General features: G+C 37.7%; 1 protein-coding gene across 1 annotated transcript in view; it reads left to right on the top strand.

Moving 5' to 3' along the window:
* Positions 1-20,081, top strand: part of LOC105367671 (tyrosine-protein kinase Drl) — a 141,569-nt gene that overhangs the window by 109,063 nt on the left and 12,425 nt on the right. The window contains exons 4-5 of the mRNA XM_011506439.1: positions 5,536-5,710; positions 10,182-10,386. Of these exons, the coding sequence (XP_011504741.1) occupies positions 5,536-5,710; positions 10,182-10,386 (380 nt within the window). The remainder of the gene's footprint in view (positions 1-5,535; positions 5,711-10,181; positions 10,387-20,081) is intronic.

The following is a 20,081-nucleotide window of genomic DNA, read 5'->3' as shown; positions in this document are numbered from 1 at the left end:
GGCAATGAGATGACTTTTTATTTTTCTATTACACGTTTTGCAAATTACACATCTCAATATCGGCGGTATATTAATGAGAAGAATTTCAGAAACATCTAAATGAACTATTTCGTTACAATTCTAATCTCTGGTATTTTGTTCGAAAAATTATTTAAAGGAAAGAAAAAGATAAGAAAAAAAAAATTGCTTTAATCAATAAATCCTACATTTTTACTAAATACGTATTTACGTAAACGGGTACATACGTGCGCACCATTACCGGCAAAACACGACTTTCTTGTGTCAGTCGACGAAATTTCTGAAATTTCAAAACGAAATTTAAACTCCCCAATCTCAAGAAGCATTATAAAAAAAAAAATTTTCCAGCAGAACAGCAAATGGCAATGTTCGCATACTCCGTCATCTTTATGGCTCAGCCGTTTTATCCTATTCTCGCTCGCGTCGCTCTAATTCTTCGCCAGTCCGTCTCCATCACTATCACTAGCGCCAGCTAAAGTATCCTCGTTGCCCATCCGATACAGCAGCCTCGCGACATCGATCCGCTCCTCGATCCCATCTACCTACCGTCAAAATCAGCGACCGTAGCGTCTGACCAAAGCCCGACACCTTCCACTCTTGCGCGCGCGTTTTTCGCGTGCGTGTTCCAGCGGCCGGCCAATTCGTTTGGCGCGCGCTATCTACCGTTCGCGCCGTTGTCTCGGATTGCCCCGCCCTCTCAGGAACGTGTCAAGGGTCGAAGAGAGTTATAGTCGGCGCTAGTCGGTCGACGATAGCGAGAAACATATCGCGCAACGGCTCGGCTTTTGTTAACGCTGCCTGCCACTGAAAATGAGAATGCCGGTGTACCCGGCGAATAAATTATAGGCTTTTTCCGGCCGACGTCCTATCGCGAGTATATACGTGCGTGCTTATACTCGCGTGTGTATGAGCGCTTTATATGCCGCGCGTATATGTAGTGCGCGCGTGTTGTATGCGTTATGCGCGGAGAAAAATCCGTTGATTTAAAATGCCCTGTCGTTATTTTGCTTACTGGTTGGAGTGTAAATCCCTGGATTTGTGGCGGATAGTCACTCGTTATTTCAGTTATGATTGCGTTTCTCCATTCCAGTACAACGAAATATATTACATCGTTAATGGGTCGTACGATTAACTTGTAAATTCTGCGTGTCACAAGTGTCAAAGTGTGAACGATTATTTTATTTATTGAACTACAGACTATCGGTTTTCAGACACACACCCACGCACACTCACAAACACTTTATCTCTCTCTCTCTCTCTCTCTCTCTCTCTCTCTCTCTCTCACTTTATGCACTGTCTATTGAATATGAATACCTATATATATATATATATATATATATGTGTACAGACTTGTTGGAATAATATTCGTCACTCCATTATTTACTCGTCAACGAAAAGATAATAAATTCTTAAAGACTTTATCGTTCACTAGAGGCTATCTCCTGCAATTTTAAATAAAGAATATCAAGGGATTCTTTTTTTTTTTTTTTTTTGCAATAAAAACAAAAGTTTCTCCATAATAATGCTATTTTTTATTTGAAATTTCCATTTTACGCTAAAGTCGAGCATAAAATTAGTAAAGTAAGAAATATCTATTCTTATATTTACCACATTGCTCTTATGGAAATTAGAATAAAAGAGAAGATAGTAGAGTAACTTCGTGAACCACCATTACGCATAAAGAAGGATTCATTACTCGCCTTTTGTCGAATATACTGCCAAACTTACAATTAAGAAATGATTTTTCCTTCTCTGAATACATAAAAATGTAACAAACGGACACGATATATTTTATAATTTTGCGCCCTCACCTCGAAATTTCAAAGGACGAAAAGCCGTGGCTCGTTGCGGCTGGTTCGACGATTCGTCCGACCGGCTTTTCAGTAAGCCCGAGGAAAACTCAAACGCGAAAAAAAAATAAAAATAATGCTTCTTTTAGCCCTGCAGCTGCTTTTACAGTTCGGTTCAACACCATGATCCCGCGGCGATTTATTTAACTTCTCCGCTCCTACTTCCTTCGTGGCATATATTCACTCGCTCAAGTACTCGACCGTTTTGCTGCCTTGCTTTTATATTTCTCCGGTTCACGCTCCAATCTTTTTATCTCACTCACTTTTTGTCTCGCTTGCTATTTTTTTCTTTACCGGTTCATCTCGTTCACGAGCGAATTATTTACTCGACTAAGCGCGTGCGGCGCTATGGAGCTTCGATTTTACTCGACGAGAGGTGCGGATTCGACAGAGAGAAAAATGAATGCGATAAAGAGTTTTCGCGTTTCGCTCAACATATCCCCTCTCCTCCCCCTCTATACGTACACCGGCACCAACATAACCATCTACCCATCCACCGGTCACCCTCTCCACCGCGCGTCCCTTACAAATCACCACATAATCCGCGCTCTCTCGCTCGCAACAGGAGCTTCTTTCCTCGTCGTCGTCGTCGTCGTCGTCGTCGTCGTCTATTCTCTGTCTTTCCCGTTCGTTCGAGCTACTCTCTCGGGATGAGTGAAATGCACAAGAGTCAAATGAATAATACCGATTGTACTTGTTTTCTTTTTCGTTATGATAAAGTAAGGTAATGTTTGCCAGATTAAAATCCACGACGTTCCCGTTTAATCTTTTAATTATTCCATGAAAATATTGAAGTTTAATTAATAAAGAATTACCGTACGCCTAGAATATTATTAAAAGCCAACTATTAAGGAGAATTAAAAAATATTTTTCTATTTTCTATTCGAACGAAAGCTTGCAAAACATACTCGATACTCTCTTATGAAACAAAACAATGCAGCAAAGAAACAAAACAAAAAAAACAAAAAAAAAAGAAAATTAAATTATTGAAATAATCTAGAAGTGAATTTAATATAGACAACGATTTGAAAGCAAAATGAAATTCCGATTCCTTATTACTCTATCAAAGATTTTTCCCTCATTGTTATATATTACAAAACTTTCATTCAAATATTTCAGACTTAATATTATTATCTTCTTGAGAATTATTTTTATTTTCCATGGACCTGAATTTTTAGATGGAGCGCAATTTATACGTCAATTATTATTCATAAACATACAAACTTATAATACCAAAGGTAATATTAGATATTAAATTTTATCGATTTCCTGACTATCTTGAGCTTGAAAATCGATCGCTTGAAATATCAGTGTGAATATATCGATCATCGCACTTGGCGTCATTAAATATTTTAAAATTCTCATTAAAATTCCGAGAACGATCTTCTACCACATACCGTTCGCAACATATACACACTGAAGGCGTAATATTGTAAATTGTATTTCTTTACGAGAAAATGGGGCACAAATTACCGCCCCGAATTGCACATACGCGTGTATTTATAAAAGAAAATATTATTCGATTGCAATAATGTCGTCATACGTATAAAAATAAAAGCACCCTACAGTACCCATTACATTATGTATGTAGTGCATAGTTATATAGTTTATACGCGTCGCGTATGAAAGACTTCCAGTACTCTGACTGTCTTTTACGATAAAGATTGAAGAAATCGCAGTTTCCAGCTGTAGTAGCACGAATCGTTCTGCTGAATAATATAAAACGCTACATTCCGACACCTAAGAGCTTTAGCCTTTCTTTTGCATAAGTTTGATGGCATTGCGGAGCAATTTTTTCTTATTCAAAAGTACGTATTTTCAGTTATCGCTTATACGAGAAATCTTTTACTAATAGAAAAGTAAATCCTTTCATACTGTTCAAACGTATGCCCGCATATCTCGAACGTGACAATACGAAGTTGAACAAATGAATATTTAAATATCGCGTTTAAATGCGGATTATCATTTTTGTTGTTAACTAAAGTATCGCATGATGGAATAACGTAGTATATAATAACGTTAACACAGGCCACACACACTCTCGCCATTAAGAATAAAGATCCTTTCGTCTCCTTGCTTAATCCATTGGATAAAGAATCGAATGTAGTAATGATAACTAAATTTTCCAAGGTAAAATCATGCCGGGACTTAGCGAACATCCAGACAAAGCGGCGCCTAAAAAACAAAAAGTCACATTAGCCAAGAGCAACGTCTTTTGCCAACTTTTCTCCTCGTCTTGAAACTAATTATGCCGAGATTGTCGAGCCGTTTGTCTTCCTTTCTCCCGTGGCAACGCTTCATTTGACTCGCGTTATTTATCCGCTTGCGAGGAGACTATCGCTTAATAGGTGAGCACAAGAAGGAAGGAAAAACACTAGGCTTCGATTTTCATCGACGTACGGATTCTTCGAAGAGAGAGAGAGAGAGAGAGAGAGCGAGGGGGGGGGGACTGGGAGGTGAGAGTGGACGAGCGGGAGGGAAAAGGGGCGAAAATGTTGCAAGTAGCAATGGAAGGAGGATGCGCGTCTGGTAGGGAGGAAAGGCGTGGGATCGCGGAACTCGTTAGATGAGAAGAAAGTCTTTGAGTTCCGTCCTCTGGGCTGATGGGTGGAGTGGGGGGAAGCAGTAGAAGCGAAAAAATCCATCGCCACCGGACAAAGGTGTAGCGATCAAAGCCAAAAGCGACTTGCGCGCCAAACTTTCCTCATCGTCTCTAAAACTCGAGCTCTTTCTTCTCTCTTTCTCGCTTGGCCTTTGAACTTATACATTCCCGGAGTGATTTTGAATTTTCTTCTTGTTACTCGCCTCGCCTCATCCCTCTTTCCCCGAGCGGACTCCTTTCTTCATTCCCTGATAATGACGCCACTTAGCGAAACAACAATTTGTTCGCGATTTTCATAAAAACAGCCAAACAAGAAACATTAAACAATATTTAAAATTATGTGTTACGATAAGTATTCTTAATGCCAATTTCATTATACGTTCAATAAGAGGTAATAAGAGATCCGTAGTAGCGTGAGTAACTTTCACTACTTGGACTATTTTTACAGCTATTTTTGCCAGGAGAATTACTCACGCATACTTTTGCGCGGTTCGTACCCAAATCATTTTAATGAAAGTACATACCTCCAATTATTTAGCGATTATTCGATTTCGCAGTGAGCGGACCTTACGTATTGTACTATCGAAAACTTGATAGTAAATTCGGCCAATATCAGTGTTATGTTCCTAGTGTGACACAATTTCTCCTATTTCTTATTGGATTGGCAATTTCTCGTATAGTAAAACTTTTTCCATTGCTTATGAATTTCGTGCAAAGTTACAAAATCCTCGTTATATAATATCTCAAAATTTCCTCCCCAATTCTCGATTACACGATACGCGCATATTCCAACGATTAACAATGTATGTCCCGTAACGTCATAAAAGGATCGTGCGCAGTGGAAAAAGTGCCAACCTAACGGAGCTCATATACCTTGGCTATGAATTACCCGGGCATTGCCGATCGGCGTCCCTAAAACTTATCAAAGCACTAAAATGTACTTTACTTACATCATAATTGGTGGCTCTCGTGATTATCCAGGTCCATTTACCCGACCTCGTACGAGCGCCAGAATACAAAATGTGCAGCGTATCACCCTCGTAACGTATCTGGTAATGATTTCAGGTATCCGGACGCAGTCGAAGAACGACTCGGTGAGGTTCGAGGCCGGGCCATTGGCGAACGGAAACGGCGCCTTCTACATCGCGGCCACGTGTGCCTGCGCACTTATCTTGGTCGTCGTGAGTGTCGCCAGTGTCCTCTACATTCGTAACAGCAAGGCGAGATCGCAGCATCCGAGGTGAATAACAGACCGCATTTCCATTAGTCCTCGCCGCCGCGGCAAGACGATCGCGATAAGCGTCTAGTGGGTGCCCTTAGCTTATTTATGGCTACCCGCGGAATTATTATTAAGCACGACCAGCGATTATTCCGGTTTTTCCTTTCCTTCCTGCGAAGCACCAGCGACATCCTCTCTATCACATCAAGATGATGACACGAAGATGCAAATTTTTATGCTGCTTTTACCTAAATAGGACGTTCTAAGCTATCGTCTGTCTTTAATGTTAGGGGAGATGGGAGAAATTAGCGGGGCGAAACGCGAGTTAACGTAATAGGATTATTATCGTTTAATGAGCTTATGAATGAGGGACGAGATTGAAGAGAGACAATGAATTAGACGTTTGAAAAAAATAATTACCCAAGTAGTGATATCATCGATACAACGATAAATATTACTATTGTGCTGGCAGTATTAGTGGCATTGTCAGTGGAACGACATTTGCGAATGCTCGAGTACCGGATTCAACGATTCCGTATAAAGTTTAAGGTATTGTATAACGAGCACGTTTCTAACGGATCGTAATAACATCGTAATAACAAATTATCTTCAAGCTTCTCAGACCTATTGATATGAAATTTTAATAAATATTTTATGCCAATTTATTGAGCGATGAGCGAGAAATGAGTGAGTATTCTTATCGTGTTTATCTTCGTTTGTCTGTCAAATAAGTTTGCAATAAATATCCTTCGTTCGAAGCTTGGACGAAAATTGTTATCAACGGTTGCCTAACATAATTACTAGTTACCTTGTATTTGTCAAGTTTTTATACGAAAGAGCTCGCGCGTTTATTTGAAAAATATCATGTAACATCGTATGACCGTAGCCAATATGGCAAATTGCAAAATCTAATAGACGCGTTGATTATGGCAATGGCGATTTAATGTTTTCCATATCCTGGCAGTAAACCCACTGTACTTAACAGAGCGGCGGGGCGTGGAGAAAGAAAGATACGAATAATTAGATGGTTGATCTGTCAAAAAGATTACATTATTAACACAGGAGAGCTTAAGCTACGAATTATCACGCGACACTTTAACATTACTTAATAGCGATAAAGCGAAACGAGTGGCTGGGCACGACATACACTACTACCATAACGCTGTCGATCCGATCTTGCAAAATTACCGAAAAAAGGTCATTCGAGGAGCACCCAAAAGGATTTTTACGTTCGCTGTTTTTTTACGCTCCTCGCTCCCGAGCGCCTCGCTAAGGGTTCGCTAATTCCGGAATCGCTCGCTGCTCCCCTCCCGAGCCGTTGAATCTCCGTGCCAGCGATCGCAGCAGCGCAAAATCTAATCTCTCTGGAATAAAGCACGAATAATGGCCTCCTGAATCAAGCGAGCATCGAGTGCGCACTCCAGAAGCCAAGAGTCCTTATGCACGAGCGGCTTTTATCCGACATCTTTGGCGCAACGACGACCCCACGTAGGAGCCTAACCAAAAATAGGGTCACGCCCGCGTCAAGGAAAAAGCAAATCTACTTCAAAAGACGATCGGTGGGTTCACGCGCGAGGGTAGTGAAAGAAAAACAAATCGCACGTTGAATGGAATGGGTGGTGTGGGTGGGGTGGGGTGGGGTGGGTGGAGGAAGAAAGGAGACCCCGTCCTTGAGTATCTTTTTCAATAAGCCTAGCGATCGTCGGTCGATCGGTGCGATTTTGGCTTCCTACTCGGTCCTTTCCTCCATCACCGGCCCTCTCGCTCCTTACCCGCTCTCTCTCTCTCTCTCTCTCTCTCTCTATCTATCTATCTATCTATCTATCTATCTATCTCTATCTATCTATCTCTATCTCTATCTCTATTTCCATCCCTCTCATCTTGCTCGCTCACGCTTACTCTTGTTCTCGCTTTCTCTATCTCTTGATATTTTATTACACGGGGTGGTGACGTTTTTCTCAGTTATAAGAACGATCAAGCGAATAGGCAGAGAAAAGACGAGAGTGCGCTTACTTTGCTTGTCCGGAGAAAAACATCCTTATGACGAAACGCTAAGAAAGCTAAAAGAAAAAAGAAAGAGAGTCGATTCACTCGATGAATTGATAGACATAAAACGGATATAGCTTTTTCATATGTCGGTGTGTGTGTGTGTGTGTGTGTGTGTGAGAGAGAGAGAGAGAGAAAATGACGGAGAAGAAGATTTTATTTAAGAGATATATAGGGGTGGATGAGGGAAAGAAATTAACGATGAGAATAAGTAAGAGTAAAGGATAGTGAAAGAGAAATGAAAATTAACAATGATAGCATCTAATGTGTATGCTAATTATTATTAAAATTTAATTGGCAAAATATAATTTTACTTTACTTTTCTGAATGGAGCATTAATAAGGCAGAGATTGTCGTATAGAAAATTAAATAGACATAGAGACATATGAATACCTCGCATAAAACAAAGATAGACACTAACATTACTACGTCACTGCAACGTATTCAATGAGACAAATGTCTTGAAAGCCAATTGCAATCGGTTAATCAAAGTATTCTTTTACAATAAGCTTAACTCTTAAAACTAAGACATTGTGAATTATTTAGTAGGCATTATATAATTATTCTTCGAAATGTCTCTTAACGTATTTAACGCAATAATATAGCAACTTCGTCAGCGACTAATGACATAAATATCATCGATAAATGAATTTAAAAACAAAATAAAGTTTAAAATAAATAAAATCTTATTGTTTGTTTATTAAAATTCAATGGAGCGGCCAATTAAATAACGAACGATAGATTGGAAAATAAATCTTAATAAAAATTCAAACGATACCAGCAAAGGATAAATATATTCACTTTCACGAACAATCGATTGGGAAGGAATGGAATGTATGGAGAATTGAATGCTGGCGTAATGAGCCCAAACCGACAAATAATAAACTTTAATAGTTAAAGTCAAAAGCCATTTAGATTGCGAATTGTAGGCAATGCAATGGAGCACCGATAAAGCTATAGAAATAAGGCGATCTTTCATAAGAAACAAGCTGTGGTCCATCTTCTCTCCGGGGATATATTAGCTCCTCGCGAGCCTCGGCCACCCCCCCCCCTCTCTCTCTCTCTCTCTCTCTCTCCACCCACCCACTCCCCCGCCCCACCCCATAAAAAGAGGGTGCGTCAGTACGTAGTCGTCGCGTCGCTAAGCAGGGACGAGGATTCGAGGATGCCGTCGGTCGGATGAGCAGCGGGAACGAGGAGGCGAAAAGGGAGAGGGAGCGAGCGGAGGGCGTTCGACAAATTATTCCGCACTTTCCAAAGCTACTCGATCGAATATTGTTCGCTCGCTCCCTTACACGACCGATTTTTCCCTCCTTCATTTTTTACGCTTTCTCCTATGTACATACGTGGGCGCGCATCGCTTGTCAAAGGGACGCCGAGGACTTTCCAAATAATTTCGTACCCATCGGCAAACGCATAAAAAAGAGAGTCTGAGAGAACGACAGAGAGAGAGAGAGAGAGAGAGAGAGAGAGAGAGAGAGAAAGTGATGGGCGATGAAATCGAAGAATAATTGGACACGCCGTAGGAATCAAATCTGTTGTGGTCATTATTGGCTGGAAAATGGGGCATCTTGATTTGAAAGTCAGAGAAATTAAATGAGCAGAGTGCACGGAGGGTGAATAATTTGCGACAAACGTTTTTAGAGACAAAAAAAAACTAACTTTTATGTAACTACAACGAAGATCGAAAAAATTTATTTATAAATTTGAATTTGCTCAACTAATTTGCGATTTAAGTTTTTAAATGGCTATCTAAAGTCAATTTAAAAAGACGACGATTCGCCGAATTTACTCCGACGATGTTTTCTCCAACATTTACAGAGAAAATGATCAAGTTAGATGAAATTGTATATTTAAAAGATGTATATGCTGATGACGCGTGAAAGTGCTGGAATTTCAATTTCAAAAATAAATACAATAAGCAATAAAATCTGCATAGTTTGTCGTTCGTGTAAGGGATGGAGTGAGCGAAAAAGAAAATTTTCGATCACAATCTTTACGAAATGTTAAATAATTTGTTGCCTATTCTCGTTACTCCGTCCCACCCAACCACCCCCCCCCCCCCATCCCCATCGCCTCCCCAATCCTACCCGCACCCCCGCCAATTCCACTCATCATCTTATTTTTACATATCTTGATTGTATAATTTCTCAATAATTTCTTTAACGTTGAGTTACTCAAGTACGGCGGCTATTAATTAAAAAAAAAAAAAAAAAAATCTTTTCACAACTCCAATTATTTAAGCTCATCACTGACGAGCGCGATTACCGACAGTTTAAAAGAACAGAAAATCTGAAAAGTAAAAGTGTCATAAGTTCCCGAATTGTTCCGAATCCAAAGATCCCAGGCCTCAGCTCCAAATCACTGCCTCCTTCGACAATGAGAAGCTCAGACGCAGCAACGCATATATAAATAATTAAATAAATAATTGTGTCTGGACCAACAGGAAGAGCCTGACGTGCTGCAGCTACTCAGCCGCGGGTACTGGTGGCCTCGCGGGCAGTTCCGTTCTTGTGAAGATGGACAACCGCCCGGGCAGCGCCAACTCCGGGAGCTACGCGACCATAGCCGACCTCGAGCCCCTCTACGCACGGCCCTGTGGCTCCAGGGCGAGCTACTACGCCGCCAGCCACGTGACACACTTGAGTCAGGTGAGCCAACAACCTAGGCCTCGATGTCCCTTATGGGGCTGATTCCAAATTGGAATCCCATGTACGGGGAGTACGACGAGTGCTTGGCTCTCGTGCGTGGGTGAGCTTTCATATTGGAAATTGAAGGCGACATTTTGAGGTTTAATGTTCGCCTGTTTAAAGTAATGGTTGCTAAGGTACGACTGTAATGACGCATTATGGTAGGCTTTGTGGAATGTAATTCGAGCGACGACGACTCGACTAATTGAGCATTAAATTTCTCAAGTCAAAATGAAGTTTAGCGAATGGCAAGTTCACGGATGCTCGTAAAGATAAATTTAAAAAGATACTTACCACCAACGCACATACGTTCATTAATACCAGCATTTATCTACATAACTATCTATATACGTATGCATACATGTATTTGTATATGTAATTACAATATTCGTATCGCCGGCTAGGCTAAGATAATCTTGCTGATGCTTGTTCCGCAGCTAAATCTTGGCACATTTGTATGCGCGCTCATGAAAGGTAGTATAGGTATATAATAGTAAAGGCATTAAATTAAGAAACTCTAACGCGGAGAATCTCTGCGCTAGGGCGGCTTCTTTGCGCATAGAAGCCTGCTGAAACTCAATTTCCTTTTCGCCTCTTCGACAGAAATTCAAGTAATCGTGTATTAAAGAAAGCGTGTACGCTTTGAGATGAAAAATCCCTCAGCGTCTATTAGCATAAGACTTTATTTTGGCGCTACGGTGTAAATGCTGCGCAACTATCATTCCAAAATTAAATGAAGCTCGCTAGTAGCGAACCGCCCACTCCTAGTCGCAATATAGAGTACATGATAAAATTATCCAGACATCGTAAGAGCCTCGAATTTCGCAACAATGTCGTTAGAGTACGTTGCCTCCAGTTCCATTACTCGGTCGGTGAAATGCTTTGGCAGCAACACTTTCTCAGTTACCGCCGTTCTTTATCAGCACTATATACTACGCACCTTACCTCGCTCCTCCCTTATTATTTTTATTCTTTTTATGCTTTTGCTTTTGTTTATTGTGCTGGAGGACGCGGAGGAGTAGGATCGAGCGGCCGTGTATAAACAATGCTGAGATTTTGATTATCTCTTACTCTTAAGTCTATTTTTGCCAGATAAATGGCACTGGGGAGTTGAAATATAAATACTGCCCGCTGATAGTGTATTAATCATTTGTCAAGAATTGTATTAAGATTTTCAATATTATTCGCTTTTAAGTGACGAGGATGCGAGAGGAAGGACTTTATATATGAAATAAATGAGTAAATTTTTTAATTTACTATAGTTAATCTAATCTTGGGTAGCGTATTGCCACGGCTACGTTAACTCGATAACCTTACACTTTCAGCATCGCGTTCGATGCTCAACATAATCTATTACACGAAAAATCTTGTTATCGAAAATATAATAAATAACGTGTGTGTTGCGTATTAAGAAGAATCGAATAGTTAAAATAAGATAATATTTATTCCTTATTCTCTTACGAATGGCTGTAGAGTACGTGTAATATTATCTTGCCAGTGCCGCTTTCATTTTAGCCAATAATTTCTTATCATTGGGGACACACGATATTCGCAGGAGCTCGTTAATACTTACCTTATTTTTGTAAAAACCTACCATTTCAACCGTATATACGGAAGTCTCTTGAGCCATTGTTGGATTTCAGCCAATGTCTCTCCTCTCCTACCGCTCCTTAAAAATTCGGCGTGAATTTTTAACGCCCGAAATTTCCAGCGCGATAAAAGACGCGTCACTTACTACTCGGATTTAAGAAAATCACGGGGAACCTAATATTCCTCTATTTCTACTTTCACCCAACTACGCTCGCTCGCTCGCTCGTGACAGAGAGGAGAGAGGCGACGGAAGTGACGGACGCGCACCGTTGGGTATCGCTTTCTACATGTACAGCGATAAAAACCAGTGCGAAATAACGTGAGTTTGGTGAAAGTGCGCTGTTGTGGTGGTGGTATTTTGTGGTGGATTTGCGGTGGATTTCCGGTGGGTCGGGCGGGGGGGGGGGAAAGCTGAGATTGTTAATACAAAAAAAGTAAACAGCTGCAACGATGTTAAGTATAATGTGAATAAGTCTGAAAGAACTTATTGTCCTATCGACCGAGGGGTAACTCGCACTTTTTTTTTTTACGATCGAATTAGATTTAAAAGATACTTTTTGAGCTAAAAATTGACGACTTAGAGGTTAATCGCACTGTATTAAAACATATTGTGTAGCCGTTTAATGGTTCGTCCTTTATTTCCAATTTGATTGTTTTTTTATTTTCTTTTCTTTCTTTTTTTTTTTTTTTTTTTTATCACACAATTTGTAAATATAACATTCCCGAAACAACATCGCAAGCTCCACTATATCTCAATATAATTCGTATTTCTATAACTCAGAGTTATAATAATAGTTTCTTCTAAAATTAATATTTAGTAAATGGATATATTAATATTGTCTATCCAATTTATTGGATAATATTTCAATAATATTTCCATTATCTTCTTTTCCTCCTCTCCACTTCTAGTCATATCTCAGATTAAATATTAAAAAGCTCGGCATATGCTTAGCTAAGCTCTCCTTGTAAATTTTCATAAACATAATCTTAGCATACATTAATTGAGACTGCTTATGCATAACCCTATCAATCTATGTTTATTATTTTTATTTATATCATCATTATATTTGTTTTATCTTTAAAAACAAAAACAAAATAAAAAAAAAAACGAAAACATAATTTTTCGATTAGAGATAAAAGCCAATGATTTAATGGCCAGAATTGAAGCAACAAATGATGCAGTGACATTTATACACTCGATAGCCTATCGATTTTCTAATTCAATTAATTATTAATAACGAGGAACATTCATGAACATTCATCTATAATTACGGATATATCTACTTGGCGACTGCGTAACTTTCACTTTGCCTATCAATCCAACCGAGAATCATAAAGCAGACTCATAAATCTGCAGTGGAGCTTAAACTGGCCGTAAATTGCGTAACCTAGGCGAAACTGAATTACATAGTATTCGTAAATAGTAGCGGACTTTTCCAAAAATTTCAACACAAAATTTCAGTAAAAAGTTGGAGAATACCGGCAAAAAAAAAAAAAAAAAAAAGAATGAAAATAAGAGAAAAACAATTAAACGAGAAAACTGCAGCCCCGACATCCGGGGTCAAGCTTGCGGGGCCACGGAGACGTCGAGCGGCCAGGAAGAAAGAATATGGAATAGTAAGTTTAAAAGGCCGCACAAGAGCGGCTGAAAGCCATCCTTGAATAAAAGGGGGCCGGAGTTGTCATTGGGAAGTGGCTTGGCCGGCCGCAGACTCGATAAAGTTTTGTCGGAGCGAGCGCGACTCGAACGAACACTCCCTCGAAAGCTGAGCGACTCCTCGAGGAGGAGACGAGGGTCGCGGGCGGAAACGGCGTTTCGTCTCTGCAGTTGGATTGCTTAAGTGGGAACGCTTGGTGAAAGTTTAGGCTGACTTTAAGAATTGTGCGCCGACGATTAGGATCGATTGACATGGCAAATGCAGATCTCTCGACGTTGGCCGATCTTGCCGAGTTGTTATTTCGATGAATTTGATTAAGTGAAAGTCATGGTGACGAGGTGCACATCGTTTGTTTATTTAATTGACTTCTTTCTTTCATCTCTCCTCTAGAATCTCTCGGTAGAATAGCGTTTATTTTACGAGACTCGTACGGTTGATTAATTATGCCATTGTATCGATCAAGAAATTTAAAGTATTGCACGATAATGAGAAATCATTTTTAATTGTCATTTTGCATAATTAAATGGGAATTAAATGGGAAAAAAAATGGAAGAAAAACATATAATCAAATCGTTAGTGAAGTAAAAAATAATTATTTCCTTAATTTAATTAATAGTCAAAACTTTTGAGTGTGAATGGGAACGAAGCTGACCTAACATTAAAATAAAAAGGATATGATACGTTTTGCACGTACTAAATTAATATTCAAATATCCCGTGAAATATAATGAAATACATATCTTCAATAAATAAATTCTTCGTATTAATTATGTAATGCGTAGCTCTGGATAGATGATTATTTGTTTTTATTTTAACAAGAAAATCTTTAATTAATCTAAAATGGACTTGATACAATTTGATAACGGTTAATTAATTTGCTTTTCACTAATAAATACTGATAACACATAATGTCTAAAATTCGCTACGTTAAATTATATTCTATAATGAACTACGAACTCTAAAAATAATATTTCATAACGCTAAAAACATTATTGGTTAGGAAGCCTGTTGCACATATTTGTAGAATTAAAATTAATTGTTGTATTATAATTTCCCTATATAAAAGAAAAGAAAGAAAAAAAAAGATGAAAAACTTGTTAAATACTAAATCTGGCTTTAGGATCTAACCGTATCCGCTTCCTTCTCTAAAAAGTAATAAAATTTCTAAAGAAATTCCTTCCGAACAATATGCCGTTGCCAAAGTTCGATATAACAAATATTGAATTGAAACTTTGATGATTAAGTTTAGAATAAAATTTGTTAATTTTATCAATTATATATATATATATATATATATATGTATATACTTTTTTTTTATTTTTTATTACTATATACATCGTACTATATCAATTTTGTGTGTGCGTTTGTGTTTGTGTGTGTAATCTTGCAATATATAGCTGTAGGTAGATAATTATTTGTTTCAAATTTAAATGAAACTTCGTAATCAAACTCAAATAGCTTCACATAGTTTGATAACATTAAATTAATTTAGTTATAATAAGCTTTGACCATTATGTTGTAAAGAACTTTATTAGTATGATCGATTTGGTGTGTGCGTGTGTGCGTGTGTGCGTGTGTGCGTGTGTGTGTGTGTGTGTGTGTGTGTGTTTGTTTGTTTGTTTGTTTGTATATATATATATATATATATATATAGATAGGTAATTGCGTAAAATATAATACGTAAAAATTGAGATTGCAAAATTGTCGAAGAAAATGTTAAAAAAAAATTTTACCAGATGTAGTATAAATTTTATCCAGTGGATACGCCAACAATAAGTCCGAGGATGTAGAATATAATGTTGTCTCGCCGCTAGGTATCTTCTCTCGTTCCCCATATAATGTTTATCTAGCACGAGTGGCCGTAAAATGGGAAAGGCGAAAAAGGATAGTAGTAAAGAAAGTGAGTGGCTAGAGCCCTATCCTGCATAATAGTGCTTGGAGAAAGTAGAGGTAAGTAAAGAAAGGTGGTAATAGCAACGGCACGACGCGGCCATTGGGGTGAACAAGAAACAGTGGAGTGGCGCATACGGATGGCCAGTGGAACCAGTGGAAAAAGACGTGTACGACGGACGCGAGGCGTAAAAGAGGAGAGGATATAAAGGTCGAAGGGCGAGAGAGCAAAGAGTCGCAAGGTCAGAGGAAAATCGGAGTGGACGGAGACGGGCGCGTGTTACCGCTCACTATAACTCGTTTCCCTTAACTAGCTGTCCGCTTACGTGTGCGCCGTCTAAGCTCAGGACGCGAGCTTATCAAGAGTTTGTGGTGAAATTTTGAGAGGTGGAGAGACGTGGGGAAATAGGATGGCCGAGGGGCCGAGGGGCCGAGGATTTTCAACCTCTGCGAATTCGAGTGATACGTGACCGAACTCTTGGCTGCCTCACGTGCAACCTTCTCCCCGATATCGGGACGATTATTAGCGGTTACAGGAGCGGATGCTGGCCTCGGATCCTTAAACATCCTTGCATTTATGTCGATTATTGGACTTTGGATGCAACTCCCTGCCACGACGATACGAACATTATTTTTTTCTCTTTGTTTCTCGAAAAAGTGAATTACGACAGGGATGAAAATTGCAAGTTGCTCCTATCCAGGCAATAAAATGTTATTAGTCATTTTCAAGGAGTGAGCTAAAAGTATGTACCCGACACTTGGTTATTTATTACATTCTTATTACGATATCTCCAAGCATTTATGTAGGTCGGATGTATTACTCTTGTTATATTCAGTTACACTTTTTTCCTTTTAGGAAAAACGAGTTTGGCACCGAGTATGGCCATCGGTATGCTAAATATTTTCACTGACAATCTCGAATAAAATGGCCGCCTTTATAACACATACGAAGTGACATTCATTCATAATATAAATGCTAATGTCGAATGAAAATGGAGTCGTGCGTATTTCTATTCTGTGAAGCAAAGCTTTCTACTTATACTACTACGGCGACAAATTTATTGACATAAATTATTCAATTAGTGTTAAGCGTCAGTGGATTATAAACAAAAAAAAAAAAAAAAAAAAAAAAACTATTTTGCTGGACTTTTATTGATTAAATAAAACGAGCAGAGACATAGATACATTCAAACAATAAGACGCTTGTATATTTCTATCTCGGTTTAAGGTGTAAAATCTTGACCCAATTGATAAGTTCAGATGTGACTTCAATTCCGTCGATTATATGAAGTAACGCTTAATATAATCGAGAAAATGGCATTGATTTTTCACTAATCACATTTTCAGCCGAATCACAATACGTAATAAAGTACTTTATAAATAATCGTATACACGGGCTCTTTGAATAAGGGCAAATTTGTTCATAAACTTTAGCAAATATTATTATCGGGAGACGTGATGCATGCGCATAACAACACTGCAAAGTCCATTAATTACGACGATTGTAAAGGCAATCTTACAACTTTGTTTATTATCGAAAGCAAGAGAATCAACATGAACAACTTCACGGGCGCATAGCTTTTAGCAGCTTTATAATTAACACGGCAATCTCCCGCGGTGATAAGGAAATACAGCAACGCTATCTGATATTTAGCAAAATAACGACGCTCCTGGCCAAAGCAATGAATATCTACATCTCTCTCTCTCTCTCTCTCTCACTCTCTGACACTTTCTCTCTCTCTCTCTCTCTCTCTCTCTCTCTCTATCTATCTATCTATCTATCTATCTATCTATCTATCTATCTCTCTATCTATCTATCTATCTATCTCTATCTCTCTCTCTATCTCTCTATCCCTCTATCTCTTTTGCTTTTTCTTACTTTTGCCGTGAAAAGTAATTTCACGTACAAAATACGAGAACTTTCAATACCCTCTTTTTACCATCTGAAACCAGAAAAAAAAAAAAAAATTAAAGAAAAGTCGAAGGCACATCGCGAGTCCTGCCGCGTTCGCTTTCTCGCAATAAAAGTGACGTAATAACTGCCTGACGATAGAGAAGGTCGGAAAATTGTCAAGCGTATCGTTTTACGCTAGCAAACAGAGATCGCAGGCATATATACGAAGGCACTGGCATTCGCTTTTACCGAAAACGTTTCTACTCTACCCTCCTTTATCACCTACTCTCTCTCTCTCTCTCTCTCTCTCTCTCTCTCTCTATCTCTTTCATTTTCCTCCTCCTTGCTTTCTTTCTCCATTCTGTAATTTCACCCTCTTTCAATACCATACATGTGTACAACGAATTCATGTAATATTAACGCTTGTATATTCCTGGAATCTATGTATAGGGTGGATCAAAGGAAACTTTCTGTATCCATCATAGCAACTTCGCTACATGAAGCTAAGTTAGAATTATGATATTTTTATTTTATCTTTATTAATCGTTAAATCGCTCTTGCTTTTCGATGTTTTTTCTATATTTAATTTTTTAAAATCTACTTATCCAATCTAACTATAGCAATCATATAATTGGTTATACAAATTAATATCATCTTTTTTATGACTTGTCATGTCTATTAATCCAATACTGGTTAAAACCTTCTTATATATTGGAAGTTTGATTTATTTTCATCATAATGAAGAAAAAGCTCTATATTAATTGTCTCTCTCCTCTCTCTCTCTCTCTCTCTCTCTCTCTCTGCGCGCGCGCGCGCGCGTGTGTGTGTGTGTGTAAATAGCTTAAAAACTATTATAAAATCAAAATATTTTCATTCCTTTGAAGATTAGTTATCAGAAAATATTCAATCATCGGTTATTTGACCTTTCTTTAATTAACTAACTTTCTATGTATGAATATATACATAGAATTACAAAAATTATACGATTCATTTACAAAAAATAATATACAATCAAAAAACTTTATACGTAGGTACTCTATACTTTACACCCACAACTTTGTGCTCGCACGTTTATGGTAAAAATACTATTTAATGTAATAATCGATTTTCTGAATTCTCAGCAATATGTACAAGTTGTTATAAATCGTTTGCTTGATCACATGAAATTATTCGATAACAACTTTGATGTATTTGAAAAGAATTTTCTTCAAACGGTTGATTTAACTCTGCGTTTTCAATTTTCTTTAATATTTTACAATATATTTTGTTAGAAAAGCGAAATAACGTTGTCGGAACGCTCTATAAGATTGTTTACATATAGAAACTGTAATATTTTCTTTTAAATCATAGTAAATAATTTCTGTTAGCTCAACAGAATGTTTTCATTTGAAATTCAAGACGTATATTTCATATTATGTTTACTAGACAACATCTTACATAACAGTACTTACTCAACGTAAATCGTCGATGACATGAAGTTGTAAACTTTTTCATATAATACATCTGTTCCTTGAAAGTTATAAGTTTAAAAAACAATAAAGACATATGTGCAAAAATAATCTTTTAACGTACACTCTAAAATTATAACAATTAATTGCTCAGATTTATCAGATTTATCAGACACGTAAAAACTTTTATCGAATTATATCATTTTGACAAACTTTACTAAATTTTACTAAATTCATCTGTTTACTAAAACTTGTATTGCACAATCAAAATTCTTTCATAAGTAAAAATATTGGCCACAAAAAATTAAAATCCGAATTGCATCCGAATTATGTATGCGTTGTATAACAAATTTTAAAGAAAAAATGTATTTAATTGAGACAAAATTAGTTATAAAACTTTTCCAGTAAATTCATAATGAATGAATGAATGAACTTATTTTGATCAATTTCTTTGACTTGCTTAAAGTATTTTTATGCATTCGGAATTAAAGTACGACAATTTTTTTTTTTTGTTTTTTTTGTTTGTTTTTTTTTTGGGAAATCTTTTGTATTTATCAGAGAAATCCTAGTTCTATCTAGAAGCAAAATAATTCTATCATTATTGCAAATGAACTTTTGAGATTCCGGATATTTAAATTTATTTTGAAAAACAAACCTACCAATAATTAAAATTTTCCGCAATTATTGCATTAAGATACATAGTGTATGTACCTAGTTATTTCCCATGACATCAGTTCAATTATTTACATTTTTTGCGATTTTTTTTTTTTTTAACTATAATTTGATAATTCAATGACAGCGTCTATAAAAAAAAAAAAAAAAAAGAAAGAAGCAAATATTTGCACCTACAATGTGCATACGTATACTAATACTAATAAATAAGCATACTGAAGAGACTCGACTCCACAGAGAATTCATTTTATTAAAAGAATCTATGTTTAACGCAAGGTATTAGAATTTTTATATGACACGTTATAAATTCGCCAGGTATATGTCGAGCGAAAAATTTTGTTTCCCTCGAATAAATAATTGTCACGAAAATGCTTTTAATAATAATACGATTGTCTCGTTTCATTCGCAGCATGAAATTATTATCCTTGAAACATACGATGTCCTGTCATGTATACAACGTCTTCCTTTCCTCTCCCCCCCCCCCCCCCCCCCCCCCCCCCCCCCC

The sequence above is a fragment of the Ceratosolen solmsi genome, unplaced genomic scaffold (assembly GCF_000503995.2).
Source record: "Ceratosolen solmsi marchali unplaced genomic scaffold, CerSol_1.0 scaffold7, whole genome shotgun sequence".
Lineage (NCBI taxonomy): Eukaryota > Metazoa > Arthropoda > Insecta > Hymenoptera > Agaonidae > Ceratosolen > Ceratosolen solmsi.
Note: the sequence above shows the minus strand (reverse complement) of the source record. Positions and strands in the feature narration are given on the sequence as shown.